Source organism: Peromyscus leucopus, chromosome 3 (genome assembly GCF_004664715.2).
Source record: "Peromyscus leucopus breed LL Stock chromosome 3, UCI_PerLeu_2.1, whole genome shotgun sequence".
NCBI classification, from domain to species: domain Eukaryota; kingdom Metazoa; phylum Chordata; class Mammalia; order Rodentia; family Cricetidae; genus Peromyscus; species Peromyscus leucopus.
In genome coordinates, this window is record NC_051065.1 from 124,118,441 (window position 1) to 124,143,769 (window position 25,329).

Below are 25,329 nucleotides of genomic sequence, written 5' to 3' on the forward strand. Positions count from 1 at the left end.
CAATTTTAAGAATACGATGCCTACATTCCCAAAAGGGTGGTGTGGGGCGGGTGGGTTTTTTGGCCTTTTAATGGGTTTTGGGTCTGGGATAATTTTCATTGTTTAGGAGAGTTAGTTACAAGTTGTTGTTAAGGGTTAGGAAAAGGGCTAAGCAAAGGAGAACAGATTTAAGGTTCTTGTTTTAAAAAAAAGATTCATAGGAATGATAAAATAGATTATTGAATCTACTTGGAAAAATAAAAAGATATAGATATGATATAGATAAAAAGAGATTATTGAATCTACTTTTAAAAGACAATTACTAATTTTAAATACTTTATATTGGATTGGATTTTTGTATATTGTATACAAATTATATATATTGAGATTGGTACTGTTAGAAAATGCTATACATATATTTCTAATCTTGTTCAAAATATTGTACTTATACTGCTCATTTAACAATGTAATGCAATTTGCTGATCCTTGAATGTTATTATTACCAACTATTAGGATATAAAGAAATGAAAGTTAGTAGTTAGACATTACAATAGAACTTGTAGACATACTAGGTATGTTTTCAAGATTGAGCAGATATATTTTAAATAGACAGGTCATCTTCAAACCCTTCAGAGATCTACAGAATATGGCATTTAAAATGTTTTAATAACTTAGAAAATTTTTCTTTTTTGTTATATCTATGAAACATGTCGGCTCCTGGCAGTACCAATCTACTTCAGAGAAAATATGGGCATTGAAGAAATTTCATATGGAGTTAACTTTCATTGTGGCAAATGTTAGCCACTGGACAACAAAGTATCCTCGAATCAACTGCTGACAAACAGGACAGACAGGACACGAAACAAAGGACTACATTCTTGCCAAAACAAGTGTGGTTGTGGCTTCAACAAAAGGCATCTTCTGAGGCCAGGACAATATGGCACCATCCCTGAAGTAGCGTTTGCAATCTGGAAAAGGTACAGTGCCCCTTTCTTCGAAGACAGATGAACAGGCAGTGGGCCAATGGCTTCTGATGTGCAGTGGAACAGCAGCTAAAAGTTATTCTTGAAGAGTAACTAAGCTCATACCTCTCAATAGTAGACTGGCATTCAATAATGGGTTGTGGAGAAGAATGGGATGCCGAGAAGCCGGACAGCTGAATTCAAAAAACATCAACAATTTCCAGAGTTTAAAATCCTGAATCATGGCATGATACTAGTGGAATTCAGGTGTTTCTGGTACATGGACTGCTCTCACCAAATGTGAGGTCGAACTGTTAACCTTATGTACATCCTACTTCACAAATGAGTCTGTCAGATATGCTAAGCCTATAGGCTGAAGATGATGCCCCAACATTGCGGAGAAACCTCAGGTGACTGTCCAGGCAGCTGGCTGTTTCTGTCAACTCACTTATTTTTTTTTTTTTTTGAAGCTGCTTGCATGCACTTCCTGCTTTTATTTTTGTTAGGTAGTATTTCCTTCTTGCGTCTCTGAGGGAGTTGAAGATTAGATAGTTACAGTTAAAGTTTAAATAGTTATAGTTTTCCTTGTTAAGAATTTTAGAAAAGAAACTCACTAAAGAGTAAGTGTATAAATTTGAAAGACATTATAAGATAGTTCTGTTAGTAATATAAGTTAGGATAGAAAGTGAATCAGGTACATTTTGGCCTTACCAAAATAGGATAATGGAATTATTTTCTCTGAATTTGTCAAATGCAAATGGACAAGACATTGTTTAGGTATTTATTGCTTGTATATATGGTATATAGTTATTGTACTTTTGTATATAATTTTTCTTATATTAGTTATAACTTTTTCCATTTTTCTTTTTATTAAAATAGAAAGGGGGCAATATGGTGATATTTTATTTGTACCAAAATGTGATTTTATTTGTATGATAATAAATAAAGTTGCCTGGGTGTCAGAGCTAACAGCAAGCCACAGCAGAAGCTGGGCGGTGGTGGCGCACACCCTTAATCCTGATCACATGACAAGCAGATCTCTGTGTGTTCAAAGACACCACCAGCATGGAGACACACGCCTTTAATCTCAATACCAACCATAGAGACCTAGAGATCTGTATAGACAGGCAGTGACGAGGTCATGTGGTTAGATTTACAACTAGTAAGAAAGCAGAACAGAAAGTCAATAAAAAGACAGACACACAGGAAGTAGGCTTCCTTGTCAGGGGAAGGACAGCAGCGAAAGGTAAGAAAGGGTTTTTGTATCAGCTACTGCTCTGACCTCTTGGGCTTTTAACTCTACATTTTGACTGTTTCTTATTTAAATAAGACTGTTACATCTACACAGTCAGGCATGGCAACACATACCTTTAATCCCAGGAAATGATGGCAGGAAACAGAAAGGTATATAAGCCGTGAAAACCAGGAACTAGTGGTTTTTAAGCTCTTAGGCTTTTTAGCAGTTGAGATCCATTCGGATGAGGCCTCAGAGGCTTTCGGTCTGAGTAAACAAGATCAGCTGAAAAGTTGACAAGGTGAGATTGGATGTGGCTTGTTATTTCTCTGATCTTTCAGCATTCACCCCAATACCTGGCTCCAGGTTTGTTTTTATTAATAAGACCTTTTATGGTTCATGTTACATATACCTACCTATACCAACAAGGTGACATCTCAGAATAATGCCACTCCCTGAGTCTATGGGAGCCATTTTCTTTTTTTTTCTTTTTTTTTTTTTTTTTTTTTGCCATTTTCTTTCAAACTATCACATTCCACTCCCTGGCCCCCATGAGTTTGTAACAACATCATTATGCAAATATGTGTTAAGTCCAACTTTAAAAGTCCCCATACGCTATGACAGTCTCAACCACGTAAAAGTCATCTCTCCTGGGAATCTTGGCAATTTCTTGATTGTAATCCTCTATAAAGTCAAAATCAAAAGCATATCACACACATCCAACATAATGGCAAGGATATACATTACCGTTCTAAAAGGGAGGAAAAGAAGGATATTAAGGAAATATTAGACCAAAGCAAAACCAAAATCCAGCTGGGCAAATTCCAAACTGCATCTTCCATGTCTGTTGCTAAAATGCTCCTCAGATCTCCAACTCCTTTCAGATTTGCTGACTGCAACACAATTCTTTTGGGCTGATAATCTATTAGCAGATTTCCTTGGCAGGTACCATATGACTCTGGCATTTCAAACATCTTGGGGTCTCCAAGGCAATCCAGGCTTCACCTTTATAGCTTCACACGTCTTCTCTGGGCTTCCATACAGGGACACCCTTAACACATGCTTGGACTCAGCAGCTTTCCTTAGTTATGAAAGGGAGATTCCATAACCCCTTTCTTGTATCCTTAACTCTAAAGCCAGAACCACATGGCCGAAGCTACCAAGTTCTGCTGCTTGCTGGGGCTGAAACATGCTGCTTCATTCAATTACATCTTCATCAGCTTTCTCTTTTTGGTGGTTTCCTTCACTGCCTAAACCTCTACCTTTTCTTTTGATTGGGACAGGATCTTACTCCCTAGTCCAGAATATTTTTGAATTAGCAGCAATCTTCCTGCCTCAGCCTTCCATTCATATTTTTTCATGGAAAAAAAGTGCAATAGCATTTTCAAATAATCATGTGTATTCCTTGATACTTCATAAAAAGCTTGTAAGCAGGTGTTTCCCACAAGATTGGTGGAAGCTGAATCTGCATAATTATCTTAAAATCTTGTCTACCTTACACTTTCAATGTACTTTCATATTTCAATGTTTATATATACAACATTAGGGGTTAAAAAAGAAACAGGACTAGAGGTATAGTTAAGTGGCAGAGCACTTAACATGCATGCTAAATAACCAATGCTCTCCTAGAAGTAAACATTCTGTGTCCTCTATAGCAAAAGCCATCTTAGCCTCCTTGAAGATGTGCCTAACTTATCCAAATATGTCTATTAGTAACTGTAAAAAAACAAAGAGAAATGAAACCATGAAGACTTCAACTGTAGTTCTTTAAAAAATAAATGTTTATTTCAAGTATGAAAAGTAATGTCAAGACATCTTCCAAAAATTCCATTCAGTTTAACAAAAGTATAAAACAAGACTTCTGAAAAAACCTTTACAATAAGGTACAAAATACTTAGGAATATACTTTTGACATTCACAGTGGGTATTTTCTGAAAAATAAGTTTTGCTAATGTGCTTATTAGAAACAAAAATATATTTACAGTCCCAGTCAAATAAGTCCTTAGCTAATGAATAGTTATGTCAGCATAACAGCATTTCAAAGTAAGATTTGTGTAAGTCACCTTCACGTTCTTTTTGGTTGCCATTGTTTTGTTTTTGGAGAGGATCTCATGTAGTCTAAACTGACCTCAATGGACTATGCTGCTGAAGATGACTAATTCTTGATCCTCTTGTCTCCATCTGCCAAATGTTAGGATCACAGGTGTGCACCACTGTGCCAACAAGACTTAAAATAGTAAACATGGTTCAACTATATAGAAGATGACATACTTTGTAGTTCCCAGACAAATGCAATGTTTCTTTGCCTGCTCACCCGCAGCTAATCCAACATTTCAGTCACACAGTATCAATGAAAGACATAAGCTGTAACTGAACTCCTTGGCTGAGAAATCCAAATGTGAAAGTCCTGAGTTATTTCCAGCAAGGGAGCCTGAAAAGAAAAAGTTAGGTAGCTGGGTGGTAAAGTAAAACCACTACATCCTGTGCCTATTTCACTGGACTACTCCCGAGGCTTCTGCTTCTCTTCTCCAAGTACATTTTTTTGTAGGTCCGGAACATGACATTTGAGTCTTTTACTGGGTTTTGTAGCGTTTCAAATTCATCTGCACTGAAGCTTCTCTTAGAGAGTCTTGAATCAGCCCGATCTAAGAAAACAAAACTGATACTTAATGTTCAATATGACAAACATACACTGAAAAAAATGAGACAGGAAATGTGCATTGTGTGTGGGGGCAGAAAACTGAGCTAGATTGTTGAAATGGCAGCAAATGCCTATAATCACAGCATTTTCAAGGCTGAGGCAGGAGGATCTTCAGCTCAAGGCTAGTCTGAGTTTTTGTTGTGGTTTCTGTTTGTTTGGTTGATTTGGTTTTTTGAGACAGGGTTTCTTTGTGTAGCTTTGGATGTCCTGGAACTCGCTCTATAGACCAGGACAGCCTCGAACTCACAGAGATCCACCTGCCTCTGCCTACAGAATGCTGGGATTAAAAGCATCCATCACCACCACCTGGCTAATCTGAATTTCACAAGAGCTTGCCTCAAAAACCAAAGGAAGAACTCAAAGGATGGTTCAGTGGTAGCTACCTTTAGTCCCAGCACTTGGGAGATAGAAGCAGGTGGACCTCTGAGAAGAGGCCAGCTTCTACAAAGAGAGTTCTAAGTCAGCCAAGGCAACACAGTGAGACCTTGTCTTGAGGGGGGAATAAAGAGCAAGAATGAGACAAGTTTGATTCCCAGCACCTACACAGTGAGGGCTCACAACTGCCTGTAACTCAGGGGATCCAATGTCCTCTTCTGGACTCTGAGGGCACTACACCCAAATGCACATAATTCTCTCACCCAACATATACACTCACTAAGGAAGAGAGAAGATAACCAGAAGTTCAAGATCAGTATTAACTACATACCAAGTTCAAGGCAAGCCTGGGCTACATAAGAGACCATCTTTTTTGTTGTTTGTTTTTTTTCGAGACAGGGTTTCTCTGTAGTTTTGGTGCCTGTACTGGAACTCACTCTGTAGACCAGGCTGGCCTTGAACTCACAGAGATCCACCTAGCTCTGCCTCCCAAGTGCTGGGATTAAAGGCGTGTGCCACCATCGCCCAACAAGACACCATCTTTTTAATTAAAAAAGAAAAAGGGAAGGGAAGGGAAAGGAAAGGAAGGGAAGGGAAAGAGAGGAAAGGGGAAAAGGAGAAATAAAGGGAAAAAGGGAAATGAAATGGGAAAAAGAAAAGAGCAATAAAGAGCTTGGCCAGTTCCAAACAGTGAATGTAAAGGGGTAATTTTGTCTACCTCTGAAAAGCCTGTACCTTCCCTTTTCATTTAACCCTTTAGTTTACTGTTCCATGGGCCTTGTCTCTCCTGCTTCCAGGCATTTATAGCTGCTCTCTCTCTCACTTCAGGGGCCTCCTTTCCCTCTTCACTACACTTACACTTTCAATCCTGTGTATTCCCCTAACAGGCTGGCACTGAATGTCAAATCCAGAGCCTCAAGAATGCAAGGCAAGCACCCAACCTACTGAGCTATATCCTCAGCCCATTTTTTTCCTTCTTGGAGACAGTACTTTGTTTTGTAACCCAGGCTGGTCTCCAGTTCTCTATAATCCTCCCGCCTTATCCCCTCAAGTACTGGGGTTATAAGCATGAAACAGTATGGCTAGCTAAGCTTTTTCTTATATGCATTATCTCAGTATGTCTATCACTCAGTTTGTACATGCCTGCCTATACATGTCTGAATCTCTATTCTCACCTTTGTCAAATTTCCTCTTTAAAAAATACAATTTTTTAAAATTAAAAAAAAAAAATAGATGACTCGGTGATTAACAGTGTATACCACTCTTGTAGCAGACCCAAGATCTATTCCCAACATGCATATTTGTGGCTCAAAACTGCCTACAAATCCAGTTCAGGAGGATCTTACACCTCTGAGGGCATTCAGGTACATAGGCCCAGAGACTCATACTCATACACTAATTAAAAATAATAAATCTTTTGGCCAGGTGTGGTGGCACATATCTTTAATCACAGCACTCAGAAGGCAGAGGCAGGTAGATTTCTGAGTTTGAGCCCAGCATGGTTTCCAAAGCAAGTTCCAGGACAGCCAGAGCTACAGAGAAACCCTGTCTCAAAAAAAAAAAAAAAAAAAAAACAAATAATAATAATAAATCTTTTAAAAAGATTCTGTCATTGCTCTTAGTAAAAGTATTCCCAATTTCAAGACTCTAAAACTACCTTTACTTTTTTTTTTCCCAAGACAGGGTTTCTCTTTGCAACAACCCTAGCTGGCTTGGAAATCGATTTGTAGACCATGCTGGCCTTGAACTCAGAGGAATCCACCTGCCTCTACCTCCCAAGTACTGGGATTAAAGGTGTGAGCTACTACCACTCATTAAAAGGCTTCTTTTAAAATAAGCAAAACGAAGGCAGAACTCCTCAGATCTACTCTATGAAATACATTCATTCCACTTTAAATTAAACAGAGGATCCAGTTAATAAAGTTCCTGCCTAATGTGCACAGAGCCCTGGACTCTATTCTTAGCAGCACATAAACCTTCAGCATGTGAGAGTGGAGGCAAGAGAATCAGAAGCTCACAGTGAGTACAAGGCTGAGCCCAATCTCCAACAAACTGAAAGCTACCAGGACAACCATCCTTTCGTCCTTTAAAACACTTGCACCGCTATCCTCAAAGAACTCTGAAGAGAGAGACCAGGTTCAAGTTCCTAATCTAGCAATGCAATAAGCCAGATGACAAATGGGAATGTCCTTGCCTATCTTGTTTAGGGGATTGAATGAATGAGCCTGCAAATCAGCAAATGGAGGTTGTCAGACATTACTGGAGGCCAATTCAGCCTGCCACAGATCTTACGGAAGAGTTTAATCACAATTACACAATATTCTTATTCACATATCACTTGGCACAATGTCAAAATTGAGGTCCGCTCGGATCCAGAAAATTCAAGACTTTATGTCAAAACTCACCTAATTCAGTGTGATAGTATTATTTTTCTGTTAATAAAGTTAAAGTTCTGTTAAGGAACTAGATCCTGGCCTCCCACTCCATCCTGACAGAGAAAACAGAATGCTATCTTACCTTCAGAAACAAACACCAAGGGACTAAAAAAAGAATATAAATAAAATCATGCATTGAGACAGTACTGTGATTATATCCATGTTGTAGACAAGCTGGTAAATCAAAACAAAAAATGAAAACAGATGGTGTTTTACCTATTTCTTGACTTGATTCAGACATCTTTGTCCTTGTAGGGATGCATTTTAACCAGTCTTCTTTTGTAGTTTTTATTCCTGAAACTGTTTAAATATTTGTTTTCAGATATATAATCTTTACTCCTCCTCTATTTTAGCACAATAAAAAAAAGAAAAAAACAAAACAAAAAACCTACCTATATATTACATCATGGGGTATCTTATACCATATGTAATGTAACTTTTTTAAAAGACCTGAAATAGTATTTTTACCAGGTAAGGAAACTGAGTATTTTACAATAGGTGAATGAATTGTTTCTAATTTTCACACTAAATAAACATTTCCTCATCTGGGCTGAATCACCAACATTTCTCAGGGTATTTATTTAAAGGTATGAGACAGGAAGTCACTCACTGCCCCTGTTCAATTCCAAATTCCCAGTTACACTCAAGGTCTCAGATTCTAAAAACCTAATAAAAATGTCTATTTAAATGATCCTTTTGGTTTTAATTTGATTTGTTTTGAGATAGGGTCCCATTATGTAGTTCTGGAGCTTACTACAACCAATTTGGTCTCAAAATCAGAGGTCCACCTGCCTCTGCCTCTTACGTGTTGAAATTAAGATGTGTGCAACCATGTCTTATTTTGAAATCAGCCATTTTAAACAAAATTATTTTTGTCTTCTGTACCTATCACTTTCCACAAAAAGTACTGTTTATGCTATAGCTTCATCACCCCAACAGATATACTTAAAAGAAAAAGAGAGCCAAAACTAAAATTTCAACTAAAAGACTCGTTTTCCAATCTGAGTTTCATTGTGCAATGTATATCAGCTATAATATCCACAACTTCAAAACCTTCTCTTATAACCATAACGATTCATTCATTTTCCCCTTTAATTCTACACTTCACAGAGATAATACCTATGACTCACAACTGCGACTCTGGCTTTTTCACTATTCTTAGTTTTTGAGATGACGTCTTATAGCCAAGGGTGGCCTAAAACTCCCTAGATTCTTCTGCCTCTAGCATTCCATATGTACCACTCTGTCAATCACCATTTAGACTTTGTGAGTAAATAGAGATTAATTTGTGATTAATTTAATCCAAGTGATTATAGCTTCTACAGGTCTTCTGTTTTATAAGTAGACTAGATGTTACCATTTTAACTTAGGGATAACATCTTCATCCTTAGTTTCAAAGATGGCAACAAATTGACCCATTAATTAACACTTACATTACCTCTCAATATTTGGAACAAAGTTTCAAATACAGGCTGCTTTAAAATTACCAGTACAAAAGGAAACTAAATCCAAGACACTAGTTGTGGCTGCGGTTCAGTGGCAGAGTGCTGGTGGTTTGATCACCAATACCACAAAACCAAAACTTCTTTAAACAAATGTACACTTTATACTTTTTAAACTTTTACCACAAGAAATGCTTTTCAGTGTAATTTCTTAGGGACTTAATAAAATATATTTGTGCTCAGGAAATGTTTGGAAAATTTGCCAGTACTAATTTACTATAATTTAAAATAAAGGGCAACAAACAGAAAACAAATGCTGCTCAATGAACACTGACTCACTGTCACCCTAACTCTAACCCATCCCATCCACCCACTCCTAGGACTACACCTCTTTGGGTGCCTCACACATAAACAAAACCACTGGTTGGGTCCTGTGGCCTACATTCCTACCAATTGGGAGATGAAGACAAGAGGATCAGAGTTAAAGGGCAACCTAGATGTGAAACTGCCCCCCCACCCTCACCCCCCAAGAAGAAATTATACTGAACCTTGCACAGGTGCTTGATCCTGCCCAGGCCCAGGCCCAGGCTCATCCTGCTTGTCAACAGAGCTTGTATTCTTCAACAGCACATCTGGACATAATTTAAACTCCAACATGTGTTTGTCAGTGTCATCTTTTGTCATGGGTGTATATGCCCTACTCTTCTCTTTCTCTTTACTAAACTTCTTGGATGCACTGTCCAATTTGGTGAGACAAATGCTTTCCCGTTCTGTGCATTTAAATGCAACCCGGTTCAGGTACTGTTTCCTTTGTTCCTTTACCTGGAGAGATATCTGGCTGGACTTACTCATACTGGTCAATCTTTCTAATTTGGTTTTATCAATATAGGTTTTGTCTGGCTGCTTCCTATCAAATTTTCCTTTACTATTTCTTGACACACTGTATGTCCTTAACTCCTCAGAATGGTGGACCTTGGGATTTTTGCCATGGCTGGAGGAATTACGTTCTGGTTCTTTTGAGGGCTCTGCACTGACACCCTGCCCCTCAATTAACTTTCCCCAGCTTGCTGGTGCAGAATGCTTACTGGACTTCACAGGCTCAGGGTCACATGGCACATTCTCTACACAGATGTTTTTGGAAGCATTATTCCCTATTACATGTTTGTCTTTCTGCCGTTGTAAATATTCCTGCACAGTTATAACTCTGGTACTCTTAGAGGAGCTGCCCTTTGAGTCTGAGGACTCAGAACTTGGCACTGTCTTTTCTTTAATACTGGTGCTTTCATTTGGACCTGTCAGAGTGCTGCACAGTTTGAGTGTGTCTCCAGTGTTTTTGTTTTGCTCTTGTTTTTCATATTTCTTCTTTTTTATTTCTACATCTGGGATAAGCACATGGTCTGTTTTTCTTTTTTCAAAATATTTCAGTCTGGAGCCACCCGCTTTGAATTTTATTTTTTTCTTTTCTGGTGACACTGACTGTACCAAAATGCTATTCCTTTTGCATGGATCTTTATTTGGCAAAAGTCCTACATGTGCTTTTCCTGGACCTGAGTCTTGAGATACGTGTTTTTTCTGTAGGCTTTCCTGAGAAGCTTGTTTAGAAAATGCCGGCATATTTTTATCAGAGTTGGAAGTTATCACATGAGATATTTCAGGGGTTGCTATTTTATTGCTTTTTAAGGGATTTGGTCTGTCACATTCAGATGAAACATTTTTTACATTTTGCTCCATTTTCAGTGAGCTATCTTGTTTTGTTTTAGATTCATCTTTATCTTTCTTATAACACTTAACCGAAAAATGACCAGTTAATTCCTGCTCCACCCTTGGTGAACTGCTGTCTTTTGTTTTTGATGTTTTTATCTTTTCACCATGTATTTCAGAAAAATGGCCTTTCTCAGCTGCTTGGATCAGAGGAGTTTTTGAGTTATCAGAAATAGGATTAATTTCAAAAATAGTGATTCCACTATTGCAGGACTGCTCTCCTTGTTTGCAACTGTCGATCTCCAAAGAACACTGGTCTTTCTCTTTCTCTTCTGTAGAACTGCAGTGACACTGAGGCACACCTTCATAAACCATTGAGAGCCAACCCAGGGCACAGCAATGGATTTTGTCCTTCTCCAGGTCCAACATTCCAGGGTCATGACTTTCTTCTCTGGGGACCTGTGAGTCACACAGGCTCTTTACTTCTGCACGGACTTTTCTATTCTCAGGTTCTGCCAATTTGTCTAAGTCACAGAGCTGATCCTCTTCAGGAAACAATTCTTTGATTTGTTCTGAATTTAATACTGTAATTTTTATTTGGTCTGTGCTATCCCCAGACATATTACCAATTTTACTACCAGTCTGATTTTCTGAGATTTTATTTGTCTTTTGTTGGCCCACAGAAACTTCATGTCTGGTCATAGTTTCAATGCCATAAGGGAACTCTTTTAGAAGTTCTGACAGCTGGTCATGTAGGTATGAGACAGATTCATTTTCATCATTAATCTCATTTATTTCAGGAAGACTGTGGCCTGACTTATTGCTGACCATATCAGTTTCCTGAGGGTGAGGATCTTGCTGAACAGCAGCTGGTGAACACACATCCTTAGCTGTTTCTTTTCCACCAATGTTCTCCTTACTGCTTTCCTCTAGACTTTCTCTGTTTGCTCCAACATACTCACTAGATGCTGGCTCTACAGGCTGCAGCCGCTCTGACCGCTCGGTGACTTCATGAGGAACATCTGTACACTGCACACACTTGTCTTTCTGAAAACCAAAGTCTCTACTTTCAGTGGTGTCACCTACTTGTTCTTCTTGTTGACTATTGATTACCTGCTGACTAGGTGAAGGTTTCTGGGGCTCATTTTGTACAGAGTTGAATATCTCTGCTATCTGGGAATTGTAGGACACATCACCTTCTGCAAGAGAACAGATACTTTCAATTTGTAACATGGGTCCACTCACAATGGCGCTGTCACTAGGATTAGGCAGAGCTTCAGCGCCCAGGGGAGAGTGTTTTCCTAGGCTGCTATCAGCTATGTCTAGATCATCCTGTGTTGGTTTGTGCTGCTTTTCATTTGGCATGGACATGGAAGGCTCAGCTGATAAAGTAGTACTTGTTACTGCTCCTGTAACATCAAAGGGCAAAGCCGCAGTTACTGTTGTATTTTCTAGCTGCTGGTTTTGTAAGCTACAAACACTGCCTTCCTTAACAACTGGATACACAGTTTCAGGTACAACCTCAGGTGCTAACGCTTTTCCAGGTAAGGCATTGATATTCGAAAGAATTAAGGGCGACACCACAGCAATTTGAAGCTCTGTTCCTTTTCCAACAGCTACATCCGAAGACTCGTAACTCGGTGTGAGAACGGACATGACTGTTTGTGACGAGCTGGTCATTTTCTGAGAATTTCTAACACCTGAATAAAAATTCTTAACATGAACTTCATTTGTGGGGTTTGAACTGCCAACTGCTATTGTACTAGTTCTTGATGCATTATACTGTTTTTCTTCTAAAGGTTTTGGAACATGTTCTGTGTTTTTTGGAGGCTGGTTTTTCCAAAGCGAAAGACATGTTGCTAGCAATTCCATGGAGCAGTGACCATCACTTTTAGCAGACACTTCTTTTGCTGAAAATTGAGGGTGCTGAGTTGGTTCAGTATAAGAATTATTGGCTTTTTTACTACAACCAGCTGCCATCAAAAGATCTTTATTAATTTTAATTTTTCTTGCAAGTTCTGAAAACTTCTTTTTGATTTCTACTAGTGATTTAATATCCCTCACCAGCTTTTCTTTTGTGGCATTTGTGTCTATTACTTGATTTGTACTTGGATTGCAGGAATACTTTCTTTCCTCTTGATTATTTTGAACAAGAGTGTGAAGACCATCCCCAGAAGAACTAACAGAGTCACTGTAAGACTGTTTGGTATTTATTTTCAACTCACAGAATTTTCCAATGGTGCTGACGTTTTTATTAGTGTTCTGCCACTGCTGTTGAAAGCCTTTGTAAGTATCTTTCTTTTTCTCAGATGAGTGTATTTCTGAACTCTGAGGAACTTCCAGAGGCAAGTGTCTAGAAACAGGCTGAGAATTTTGCACTTGTTGGCTTCCATATCTACAGCTGTAAGGGCGGGCAGGGAGTCTTTTGCTGGCTTCTGCAGCATACTGATATGACGACACGGGTACAGGATGCTTTGACTGTAATGACTGTGTGGAAGGTGGAAGCTGATTATTTTTAACTTGTAATGATGTAGATGGCACAAAGTTTTGTTTCTGAACAGAAGAGTCTTGCACAAAGTTTTGTGGTAAATAAGGATACTGCTTTGGAGGTGTCCTGTAATCTGGGTAAGTGAGTTCATTAGATGTGCACTGTGTCCAGTCAACCAGCTGATCTGGTATCGAGTGGTTAAGTCCCTGATTTCCTTGATAATTTCCTTGATAAGTTATAGGAACTCTTACAGAATTTGAAGGAGTCATTTGTAGTTGCACAGAATAGGTATCGGATGTGACAAGCTGACTCTGTGGTGCATGCATATAAGGCATATTAGTCCCACCATCAGGTTTATGGGATACAGTTGCCTCTGTATGAGAAGGCATAAAATTCCTCATTGGTGAGTTCATCCAGACATTTTGCATAACTCCTGAAGACACTGTTTGCAAATTGTGGTTTGGTTGTTGGGCTCCTTTAACATTTGTGTACGTGACTCTTTCTACTGAAGTCTGTGAGGCCACAACAGTCCTATTATGCATATTGGAGATCTGAGGAGCTACATAACTCCTGACGTTCAGAAGTGGCTGTGAAGCTGAATTTGAATTACTGGGATACATGCATGCTTCTTGGTTCTGTGCAAGACAGCTAAAAGAACTTTGAGAAGTTGTGGAAGGCATTAAAAACTGCTGCAAAACAGATGACTGGTTTTTAGAATATGGTGGTGGGTTTTGGGTAGCATTCTCTGGCTTTGCATTCCAATTCATAGTTGATCTGATTTAGCAGTAGTACTGTTGTAGTCTGTGGTTTTGAATGTCACGAATCTGCAAGAAATACAAATAAAGATCTTTTATTGAAAACTTTTCTCCTGGGGCTGGAGAGATGGCTCAGAGGTTAAGAGCACTGACTGCTCTTCCAGAGGTCCTGAGTTCAATTCCCAGCAACCACATGGTGGCTTTCAACCATCTGTAATGAGATCTGGTGCCCTCTTCTGGCGAGGGTAAAACACTGTATACATAATAAATTTTAAAAATAAATAAAATAAAATAAACTTTTCCCCCTATTCCCCCACTTTTTTTTTTTTTTTTTTTTTTTTTTTTTTTTTGAGACAGATCTTTCTGGCCTAGAACTCCCTCTGTAGACCAGATTGGCTTCAAACTTGTGTTAATCACTCTTAGACAGAATTTCAAAGAAAAATAGAAGCATATTATATCTAAGGTAACTACAAAAGGACCTCACATTAATAAGCCATACCCAGATAGAGCAGTAGTAATAGGAGTTGCAACATAATCGTGCCAATTGTCAAAAACCAATGAAATGTGTAAACACTGACTCCACAGAGAGCAGCTGTCACCTGTTAAAATTAAAGTAGCACTTTTCTGCTTTTACTTATTTTTTGAGGTGAGGGTGATGGACTTAGAGCAACTCAAGCATGCTAAACATTCACTCTACTCATAAACTGTATGTCTGGACAATGTGGAGAGACCCTATCTGAAAAATGAAACAAAATCTAAAACATCTTTTAAGACACAAGGAATCCTAACAAACACAATCTACTGTTTGTCTGTTTTTCATATCACAGGCAGGCTATTATATTTCACTGAAAATGCATCTACCTGCATAGCATTCAACCTTATGGCTATATCACTTGTGATATACCAAGACATCTGAGTCAGGTCTGGCTATGCATGTCCATAATCCCAGCACTCAGAAAGCTGAAGCAGGAAGACATTCAGTTCTTAGTTCTAGCTAAACTACAGAGTTAGTTCAAGGACTACCTGGGCAATTCAGTGAAGCCCCATCTCAAAATAAAAAGTTAAAACTGTGAGGATCCAAATGGTCTACAGTTCCTTTTTCAAGCACAAACCCTGACTGAGGTGTGGCTACATGACTTCAGAAAGCTACAGGCATGAGATCATGTCTAAGTCTAAGGAAGAATATCCTTCAGCATACACAAGACCACAGGAACAGAGAAGTGTGGAAGAGGAACTCAGAATGGTACAAAGGGGACGACTTGCATTCAATTCTATTGTTAGTAAACAGCTAAACTGCTATAGATACAACTGTGGGAAAATAAAACTTATACATTCTTGAAGTGAAGCCAGAATCATAGACCTATGTCTCTCTCTGTCTACCATTGCCCCCCTTTCCAGGACCCTGTGTTGTCCAAGACTGTGCTAGCCTAGCCATAAAAAACAAAAGAGAAAAAATATTATTTGACCTTTGTCCCTGGGTAGAAAACATTACATGACTTGCAGTGCCTTAAGTAACAGGAACACCTTCTTCTACTTTCTTTTGTCAAGAGCTTCTTTTGCTCACATTTGAGTGTGTACTACTGATAAGAGGAAGAACTTAAGGCAGTCTCAGGAGGCACTCAGCACCAAAGGCACAGAACTTTCAACCCCACCCATAGCTTTAGAAAGCAGGAAGAGCCAGAGTTTAACACTGCAAGTATCAGAGTAAGCTTCGATACAAGGCACTGCTACAGGATAGTGTACTCTGCCTAGAGATGGAGATCCCACCCACCCCTTGAAAAAGGGTAGCCCTATCCATCCCATCTGAGTATAGCAAAGAAAGAATTGTTACAAGATACCCCTTAAATTTGCAATCAGTTGCAGGTAGTGCAGGACTCCGAGGAATGGGAGGAATTGGACAGTCTTGTGGTAGTGAGCCCTTTAACTAGTAGAATTTGATGATACAGGACTGAATGGGAGATCAGGATACCCAGAAGGCATGTGCACAAAACTAAAGAAGTTGGCAGGGAGAAAATTCCCTGTCTCACAAGTGTTGTGTGAACGTAGAAATACAGCATTGCAACCACGTGGGTCATGGGAAGCGACACACTAGAGTCACTGGCACAAAAAGGAACAGGCCATGGAAACAAACGTTGGGAGAAGTTTAACTCTGGACTCCAGGCTGCAGAGATGAGAACACTGGCTGAGCACCTCACTAGGTCATCCAGTACAGTACAAAATATATCGGTGTTTTACTACTGCCCCAGTTCTGGACTGGGTCCCTAAATATCTACACATTTGAGACAGGGTCTCACTATGTAGCCATATCTAACCTTAAACTTGTAGTGATCCTCCTGCCTCTCTACTTCTCAAGTACTCTAATTATAGAGCATGTTCGACCATGACCAACTAAGAAGATAACCCCATATAACCCCATAAAAAATAATCTCATATTGGAGGTTGGAGGATGGAGACCACTGGATCGGGAATTCTAAGGCCAGCTAACCTATCCGAAATGGCCATGCCTGGCTTTCACACGGGTGCTGGAGATTTAAACTCAGGTCATCTTGCTTATTTAGTAAGCATTCTTACACACTATGTATTTTAGTTATTTCACAGGAGCATGTGGTGGTTTGAATAAGAATGGTCCACATAGGGTCATATATTTGAGTGCTTGGTTCCCACCTGGTGGAACTGTTTGAAAAGGATTAAGAAATGTTGCCTTGCAGGAAGAGGTGGGCTTGGAAGTTTCAAAAGCCCACATCCTTCCCACTTAGCTCTCTGCCTCGTGTTTATCCATCAGATATAAGCTATTGCGTGCTGCTCTGGCACCAAGCCCGCCTGCCTGTTGTCATGCTTCCTGCCGTAATGATCATGGACCCATCCTCTGAAACTGAAAGCTCTCAATAATCTGTTTCTTCTTTAAGTTGTCTTGGTCCTGGTGTCTACACAGCAACAGAAAAGTAACTAAGACAGAGCACAAGTGGGATGAGTCAAAACACTGGATTTTCTTGAACTGTATCTACTGAAATACAATACAGGGGTTTAGTGTAATTTTATATATGTTCTCAGTGTGCAATGGTTAAAGGTTAAATGAGGCAGTAAGCCCGTCCACCTGTTTAAATATTAATCATTATTTTGGAGGGTGACTTGGCTATTTAAAAAAAAAAAAAATTTTTTTTAATCTGAAAGTTGTCGAGCAGTGATGGCGCATACCTTTAATCCCAGCACTTGGGAGGCAGAGGCAGGCGGATCTCTGTGAGTTCAAGGCCAGCCTGGGCTACAGAGTGAGTTCCAGGAAAGGCACAAAGCTACACAGAGAAACCCTGTCTCAAAAAAAAAAAAAAAAAAAAAAAATTAAAACAAAAATGTAAAAGATTAGGTTTATCAGGTATTGTTATACTTACGTTACTCTTCTATGCTATGCCCAAATCAGAAATAAGCTAGGTATAGTAGAGCTGCCTGAATTCATAGCACCTGGAAGGGAGGCTAAGTCAGGAACATCACAAATTCCAGGCCAATGTTCAAAACGAAAGAGCTATGAAGAAGGCTCAGTGGGTGTCACAGTTAGTTGTACTTGTCGACTTGTCACTGGTTTTGATTATGACGAGTCCTCCACTGTTCGTATCACTATTCCCGGGTTTGGACAGTGGACAATATAAAAGGACAAGCTGAAAGTAGCACAAATACACATTCTCTCTCTCTACTCATGACTGCTTTAAGTTCCTGCCTGACTTCCTGCAATGAGGGACCATAATCTAGAATTGTTAACCAAATGAACTCTTTGTCCCTTAAAGTTTCTTGTCAGAGTGAAAGGACTAAAGGCCAAGTATAAAGACCGGCTCCTATGTATAGACCAGCACAGCTGCACACACCTGTAATCCCACAGCACCTATGATGAGATGGGAGGTGGAGACAAGAGAATCCTCTGAATCTTAATGGTTCAACAGCAGCAAACAAGAGACCTGCCTCAAGCAAGATAGAAGGCAGATCCCCCCAAATGTGACCTCCACATTCATCCACACACAAAAGCAAACAAAACACAGAATCCTGCCTATCTGTAGAGTCCCTGTCTTACTTTCTGCCCTTCAGTTTGTAGTGGCCACTCTGCTGTGGAAATGGCTTTTCAGTTTGTAGGAGAGTAACAATGTACTATTTATCTGGCCTATTTTACTTAAGATAATGACTTCCTGTTCCATATGTGCTAATAAAAATGATAGAACTACTTTATGACTAAACATCCGATTGTGCATATATCCTATATATTTCTATCTATTTTTTAATGTATTAAAAGACTACATTCTTATATTCAGCTGTTGAGAATTTTCTTACAAACATTCTTATTATAACTAGCTATAATAAGCAAAACTTAAATTTAATCTCTAGACAGAGAGTAGTCCTTCTTTATTTGTGGTTTTGCTTTCCATGGTTTAAAAATATTAGATGGAAAACTCTTAGAAGTAAAGTTTTTGTGTATAAGCATGCACTGTTCTGAGTAGCATGATGAAATCTCATACCACTCTCCCCAGGACATTAATTACTTCCCTTGTCCAGTGGATACCCACCTGCTACTTACTGTTAAGGTTGTGTTCGAGCAATTAGGTTTACTTAATAATGGCCCCCAAAACATGAGTGGCAATGATGGCAATTCAAACATGCCAAAAGGGGGGAAAAAAGCTGTGAACCACTTCTCTAAGTAGGAAGATGACTTTATTATTCTGTGTATGTAAGAAGAATCATCAGCTGCATGAAGCCCTTTCTTTTTCCATCCCCAATACCACACAACTTAGGTATAATGGCACAAGACAGTAATCCCAGCAGAAGAATCAGAAGCTCAAGGCTTTCCTTCCCTCCCTGTTTATGAAGTTTGAGGCCAGCCTCGGAAACATTAAGATCCTACCTCCAAAACAAAAATAAAAACAAACAAAACACACAATTATAACCAGGTGTGATAATGTGCACTTGGGAGTTGAAAGGCTGAGGTAAGAGGACCACTTAAACCTCAGTGCTAAGATCAGCCTGGGCAACTATCTCAAATAAAACAAAACGTACAACCTAGAAGTAAATAAAGTCTACTTTTTAGTTTTCTAGGGAGGTTGAGTTAAAGGGGAGTGAGAAAAGAATGAAGTGAATAGGTAAAGATTTTCACCTGAAAATTTTATGAAGATCTTACTAAGGTTTTCTGATGGTTAGTTTTATTTAACAATCAACTTGATACAACCTAGAATCCATCACCGAGATGAGTGAAGTAAGGAATTACCTGACCAATGGGGATGTCTTGGAAGGGCCATCTTGATTATGTTAACTGAGGTAGATCTGAACTCCACACTGCCTAAGAAAGCAAACCGAGCGATGGCATGCAAGCACTCATTCTCTGCTCCTGACTGGATAGGAGCAGCTAATTCAAATTCCTGCTTCAACTTCCCCACAATAAGACTACAACCTGGAATTGTGACCCTTTAAACTGTCTCTCCTTTAAAGTTCCTTTTGTTGAGCTATTTTATTGTGAAGATGTGACAGCCAGCCCTAACCTGATGGCACTGTGTTTCTGCCTGCCCAGAAATGAACTGCTCTATCCCAGTCATTACAGCTCAGACTCCAGTAACAATTTACACAGGTCCCCCTGTGATGACCAGAGAAACTTAATATGGAGCCAGGCATCCTTTAAGGGCTGTTGACCTTTGCTCTGGAATGCCTGGGAGATCCTAGTGGCCAGTAGGTGAGGTAAGAATAGGATAATGGGCTGTGAGGTTTTAACAGCTGCCTTTGCTTGGGTAAAACTTGCTTACTGCTATGGGAAAGGGGTGAAATGGTCTTTATTACTACATAGTGGGAAAGAAAACAACTGAGGGAAGTAAAACAGTTCTCCTGCCCAGCTGCGGATTCCATGGGTAGTCGTAATGCACACCTTCCCAATGTCCGCCTTTAATTAAAAAATCCACCTTACCCCCACCTCCAAATAGCAAGCTGTATTGGCTCTAAGGCTTCCATCCTTCTGCCAGTAGTAAGAATAAATTCATTTAATCTAAATTTGAATTGAGTCTAGGTATTTGGTCTTCCCAGTGGATCTAAATGCCACATTAAAGGCATAAAAGTTCTAACTTGAGGGGCCCAAACGATACATGAGACACTATCCAACAGACATAAATGTTTGCTGAGCAATATCAGAAATCTCTGAACACCAAGAAAAAATATTTTCTAAAAAAGGATAATAAATTTAATCAACATTTTATGTGACAGAGGAAATTTCAGAAATGAAGACTCAGAGAGAGTATCCATTTTTATGCTTAGATTTAAAGAATGAACACCTATTTAGACATGTGACTAGAGCGGGCTGGAGAGAGAGTTCAGCAGTTAAGAGCACTAGGTGGTCTTCCAGAGGACCTGGGTTCAATTCCCAGCACCCATATAGTGGCTCACAACCATCTGTTACTCCAGTTCCAAGAGATCCAATGCACTCTTCTGGCCTCTGAGGGTACTAGGCACACACATGGTGCACAGACACATATGAACAAAACACCCATATACCTAAGAGCAAATTAACTTTTAAAATAATGGGATAAAAAAGGTAATATTTAATGGACGTATGAAAAAATTCAGCTAAGCCTGTCCAGCTAACTTCTTCTTGACCTCCTAGGGCATTCTTTCCTCTTGGGTTTGGGGCAGAAACCCCTGTGTGAGGGCTGACAATCTACTGTCCTAATAAGTCAGAGAAACTCTTTATGGCCAGTTCTTACAAAGAAGCAGAGGGTAGAGAACAGAATGGTATCTCCAGGTTCCATGGCTGGCTTCATGGAAGAGGGATTTAGAGACAGGAAGATAAGAAGAGTGGAGAGAAACTCACATCAGAGGTCCTTTGTCTCTTTTTGTTCAATGGAATCAGCAAGCCAAGGAGCTTTGGGTCCTGAGTCCCCAAGAATATTGACAGTATAACACATCACAAGTATTCAAATTGTCAGTGATTTTTGTTTCCACTCCTTATCTGGATCTCCAGCACAGTCTGCTGTCTCTGCCCTAGGACAAATCCTGAAATCCTAACACGGCATTCAGGGCCCTTGCACATGCTCCCTTAACTCCTAACCCAGAACGTTAAGGTTTTCCTGCACATACCACATTTGACTTACCAGCATCTGTTCCCTAACAAACTTACACATTACAAAAAGTGAAGCTTGTACAAACTGATGCAGTTAAAATGAAAGCCAGTATTTCTATTAACACTCTAATTTGCAATAAAAGCACCAGAATATATATATATATACATACACTCATATATATAATTTCCAATAAAAATCAACAAAATTACAAATGCCAAAATTCAAGATAATGTCACTTTTCAGGAATTCCAAAGGTATTATGTGGTGGTATTGTGTTCCCCAAAATATTGTGCACCCTAATAAACTTATCTGGGGTCAGAGAACAGAACAGCCACTAGATACAGAGGCTAGAAAATGTTGGCACTCATGCCTTTAACCCTAGCATTCCAGAGGCAGAAATCCATCTGGGATCTCTGTGAGTTCAAGGCCACATTAGAAACAGCCAGACATGGTGACACTCACCTTTAATCTCAAGAAGTGAGCCTTTAATCCCAGGGAGTGATGGCAGAAAACAGATATATAAAGCATGAAGATCAGAAACTAGAAGCATTTGGCTGGTTAAGCTTCAGACTTTGAGCAGCACAGTTCAGCTGAGATTCATTCTGGATGAGGACTCAGAGCCTTCCAATCTGAGGAAACAGGATCAGCTGAGGAATTGGCGAGGCAAGGAAGCTGTGGCTTGTTCTGTCTCTCTGACCTTCCAGCATTCACCCTAATAACTGGCCTCAGGTTTGTTTTTATTAATAAGAACTGTGAAGATTCCTGCTACAGTATTATGATTTAGTCAATCTATAGTATCTTTGGCCTTCTATATCCTTAACCACAGAAGAAAGTCGGTCTAAATAGGCTTCCTCTGATAGTTTTTGTATAATCAATTTACCTTAATTTTACATTATAACAGCTCTAGTCTACAATAAATAACAATTAACCTTTCAGAATTTTATTTGTACTAACAACTGTAGGTGGGCAAAGGCAACCAGAGGCTGGGAAAAGAGGGTCATAGCTCAGACCAGCTTTGTCTATGCATCAATATCCTGTCAAGAAAAACAAATAACAAAGGAACAAGAAAGAACTGCACACCACACTTAACTACGTCACCTCATTTAGCATATTAACAAAGGTAAGCAGTTCCCACTGGCGGACACATGGACACATGGACACATGGACAGGTCTCTGCATTAACTCACTCACAAACAACAATCACATACAAACCGGAGAGTCAGCCAAAGATTAAAAACAAGAGAAACTGTGTTAGCGCTGATTCTGTCATGCTCTAGCTCCTAAACACTGCAGCACAACAACAGTATTTTAAATATTCTAGAAATGATGTGAAGTACACAGGAGGATATGCAGAACTTACACACAAAATAATATAAGCATCCTCTGGTTTCAAGGAATCTTAGACCCAGAACTGAGAATGGAGCTCAATGTAAAACACAAAAGTCATGGTTTCACAACAGTCCAGAAAGAATAAGGATTGATCAGTCAAAACATGGGCTACTGAAAAGCCAACTTGGAAGTGGGCCATTCCTATACCTGGGATGAAGAGGAGGGGTGCAAAATCCTGGCAACAGGAACTAGGGAGGCAGAAAAATCTGTGGCTGTCTCGCCAAGTCTTATTCAGTGCCCTCTCAATCCCTACAAGGTATGCAAGAAGTGACTTAAGTTGGGTTGGTTATCAATAAGAGCAAATCATTACACATTTTAGCAACTGTTATCTCACAAAACTTTTTTATTAATCCAACTACAATACAAATTCCATTAACAAGCACGGCCAGCTCAGATAATGTCACAGACTAGACCTCAGTTAACAAGAACAATGTAGTGGGAATCTGCTCTGCCCATGACCTTGAGCTATCTGGCCTGATAGAAGCAGTGCTTATCTGCCTAGGTGACCACTTAAAAAAGGAGAAAGGCAGTCATACTCTCTTGTATGGTGAAGACCGACCAGATCAGGCAGTGTGAAGCAGCGTGTGATCGGTCCCCAGCTTTCCAAGAGCTCTGCAGCTGCATTTACCTTATCCTGTATCAGTAAGTCTGTTTTCCCCAAAGTACCCCTTAATAAATTGATATGTATCGATCATTGAGGCTCTCATTACACAAAAGACTACATATGTACCAGGCTGTGTATAGTTTTACTCAATGTTGTATCCCTTGTGGCTGTATTACCACCCTACCACTGGAATTAAACATTACAACACATACAGAAGTCAGATATCATTCTTAGAATTTTGCCCAGGATCTTATTAGGTTATTTATCCCAAGGAATATGATACACTAGAGAGATGAAGACCTTTAAAAAAAAGATATTTATTATTTGTATCTAAGCAACATATGTGCAGATGCCCTCAGGTCAGAGGAAGCTGTAAATCCCATGCAACTGGAGTTGCAGGAGCTTATAAAACTGCCCAATATGGATGCTGGGAACTAAACTCAGGTCCTCTGGAAGAGCAGCAACTCCCTTAACTGCTGAGCCATCTCTTCAGCTCTGGAGAACTTTTTTCTTTTGAGAGAGCTGAGGCTGGCCTCAAACTCAAGAAATCTTCCTGTCCAAGTGTTGGAATCCTCCCTAGAGTACTGGGGTCAAAGACATGCACCATCATGCTAATAAGCTAGTGGTCTTAAGTATCTATTAAGTCTTAACAACTACCTCCAAGTATACATAGTAAGTTACTGTGTGGTGAGGAAGTATAAGCCTTCAGAGACAACATTTCTGCCAGACCTATCACAAGTAATCCTACCACTTGGGAGATGGAGGCAAGAGAATCAGTTCAAGGCTATCCTGAGTTACCCTTTCTCAAAAATAGAAAGAGACAGACAGACACAGAGACAAAGCGGACTGACTGCTGGAATTCAAACTGAGTTAGACATACAAAAATTTTAAGTATCACTCCTTACAAGGAACAAGCTGATTGTGCTCTTGGGGGTAGACAGAACTCCTTATGCAGAGCTGAATGATTCCTGTTAAATAGGCCCAAATAGTTTCAGAGAGACATTTGATGGGATTTTCTTTCCTGCTATTTATAGATAAGTACAGCCAACACTCCAGGGTCTACCCTGGTTCTTCAGATTCTGTTCAGTTAGTTGGTTATAAGAACTTCAGCAGAGGCATTTTGTGGGCCTGGGAAGGAAAGCCTAGATCTTACAAACTGAAGACTAGAGTTAATTATGGAAAGGGACTTAAAATATCTCCAGGTCCCATTAGCCAGAGTCCACCATCTTGTCAGCACAGTAAAAGGGTATGACAGACCTAGCCATCTCTTCCAAGTTACAGCTGTAATCCAGAAGTCATACAGGGTACTTCTGCTTTCTCGGCACCAGGAGACCATGGGAAACCAAAACTAATAAAGCAAAGTTGATATTTCCATTCATTACTAAGTTACCGAAGGTTTGGCAATCAGCAAGGACTTGGAGCAGCTAATGAGTAACAGGATTAGCCCCCAGGATTTCCATTTTTCACTTTTAAGATTTGCAGAACTGGGGCCAGCAAAATGTCTCAGGGGGCAAAGGAGTCTGCTGCCAACTAAGCAGGATGACATTGAGTTCAATCCCGAGGACTCACATGGTAGGAGGAAAAAAAAAACTCTAGTGAGTTGTCCTCTGACCTGTGAATGCACCCCATCACTACATATACAATATAAATACAAGTTAAAGAAAATGTTTTAAGGCAATTTGCAGAGCTAAGCAAGGAAAAGCAGTACTGCCCATTTGTAATCCCAGTACTTGAAAGGCTGAGGCAGGAGCTTCACAAGTTTTGAAGGGAAAGGAAAGACAGAAAGAAATGAAAACCTAAGTCACCCCATGACTAGGTAGGTAATAAGGATCAAATAGGCAGCATCCATATCTGTATGTGAAGATACCCAGTGTGGGAACACCAATTACCTTATATAAACTGCCCTAAACCAGCTTCTCAGCAAGACACATTTTATGACTATCTTAGTCACTATTTTGCTGTGAAGAGACACCATGACCTTGAAAACTCTTACAAAAGAAAGTGTTTAACTGAGGCTTGATCACAGTTTCAGAGGGTCAGTACATATCATGGCAGGGAATGTGGTAGCAAGTATGGTGCTAGAACAGAAGCTGAAAGCTATACCCTGATCCATGAGGGCAGGGGAGGGAAGGGGAAGGAGAGAGACTGACTGGGCCTGGCCTGGGCTTTTGAAACCTCAAAGCCCCTCCCC

General features: G+C 39.7%; 1 protein-coding gene across 7 annotated transcripts in view; it reads right to left on the minus strand.

Moving 5' to 3' along the window:
- Nucleotides 1-3,933: 3,933 nt before the first annotated feature.
- The window catches only part of Resf1 (retroelement silencing factor 1), a 30,091-nt gene continuing 8,695 nt past the window's right edge, over nt 3,934-25,329 (minus strand). For 6 of the 7 annotated variants that reach the window (XM_028892383.2, XM_028892377.2, XM_028892384.2 and 3 more), the window contains exons 3-5: nt 9,677-14,141; nt 7,903-7,986; nt 3,934-4,820 (exon numbers count right to left, since the gene is read on the minus strand). In XM_028892383.2, the coding sequence (XP_028748216.1) occupies nt 4,663-4,820; nt 7,903-7,986; nt 9,677-14,084 (4,650 nt within the window). In that variant the 5' untranslated portion in view covers nt 14,085-14,141 and the 3' untranslated portion in view covers nt 3,934-4,662. Of the gene's footprint in view, nt 4,821-7,902; nt 7,987-9,676; nt 14,142-21,607; nt 21,635-25,329 lie in introns of those variants that run through there. The other variant, XM_037203958.1, reaches the window with a different exon arrangement.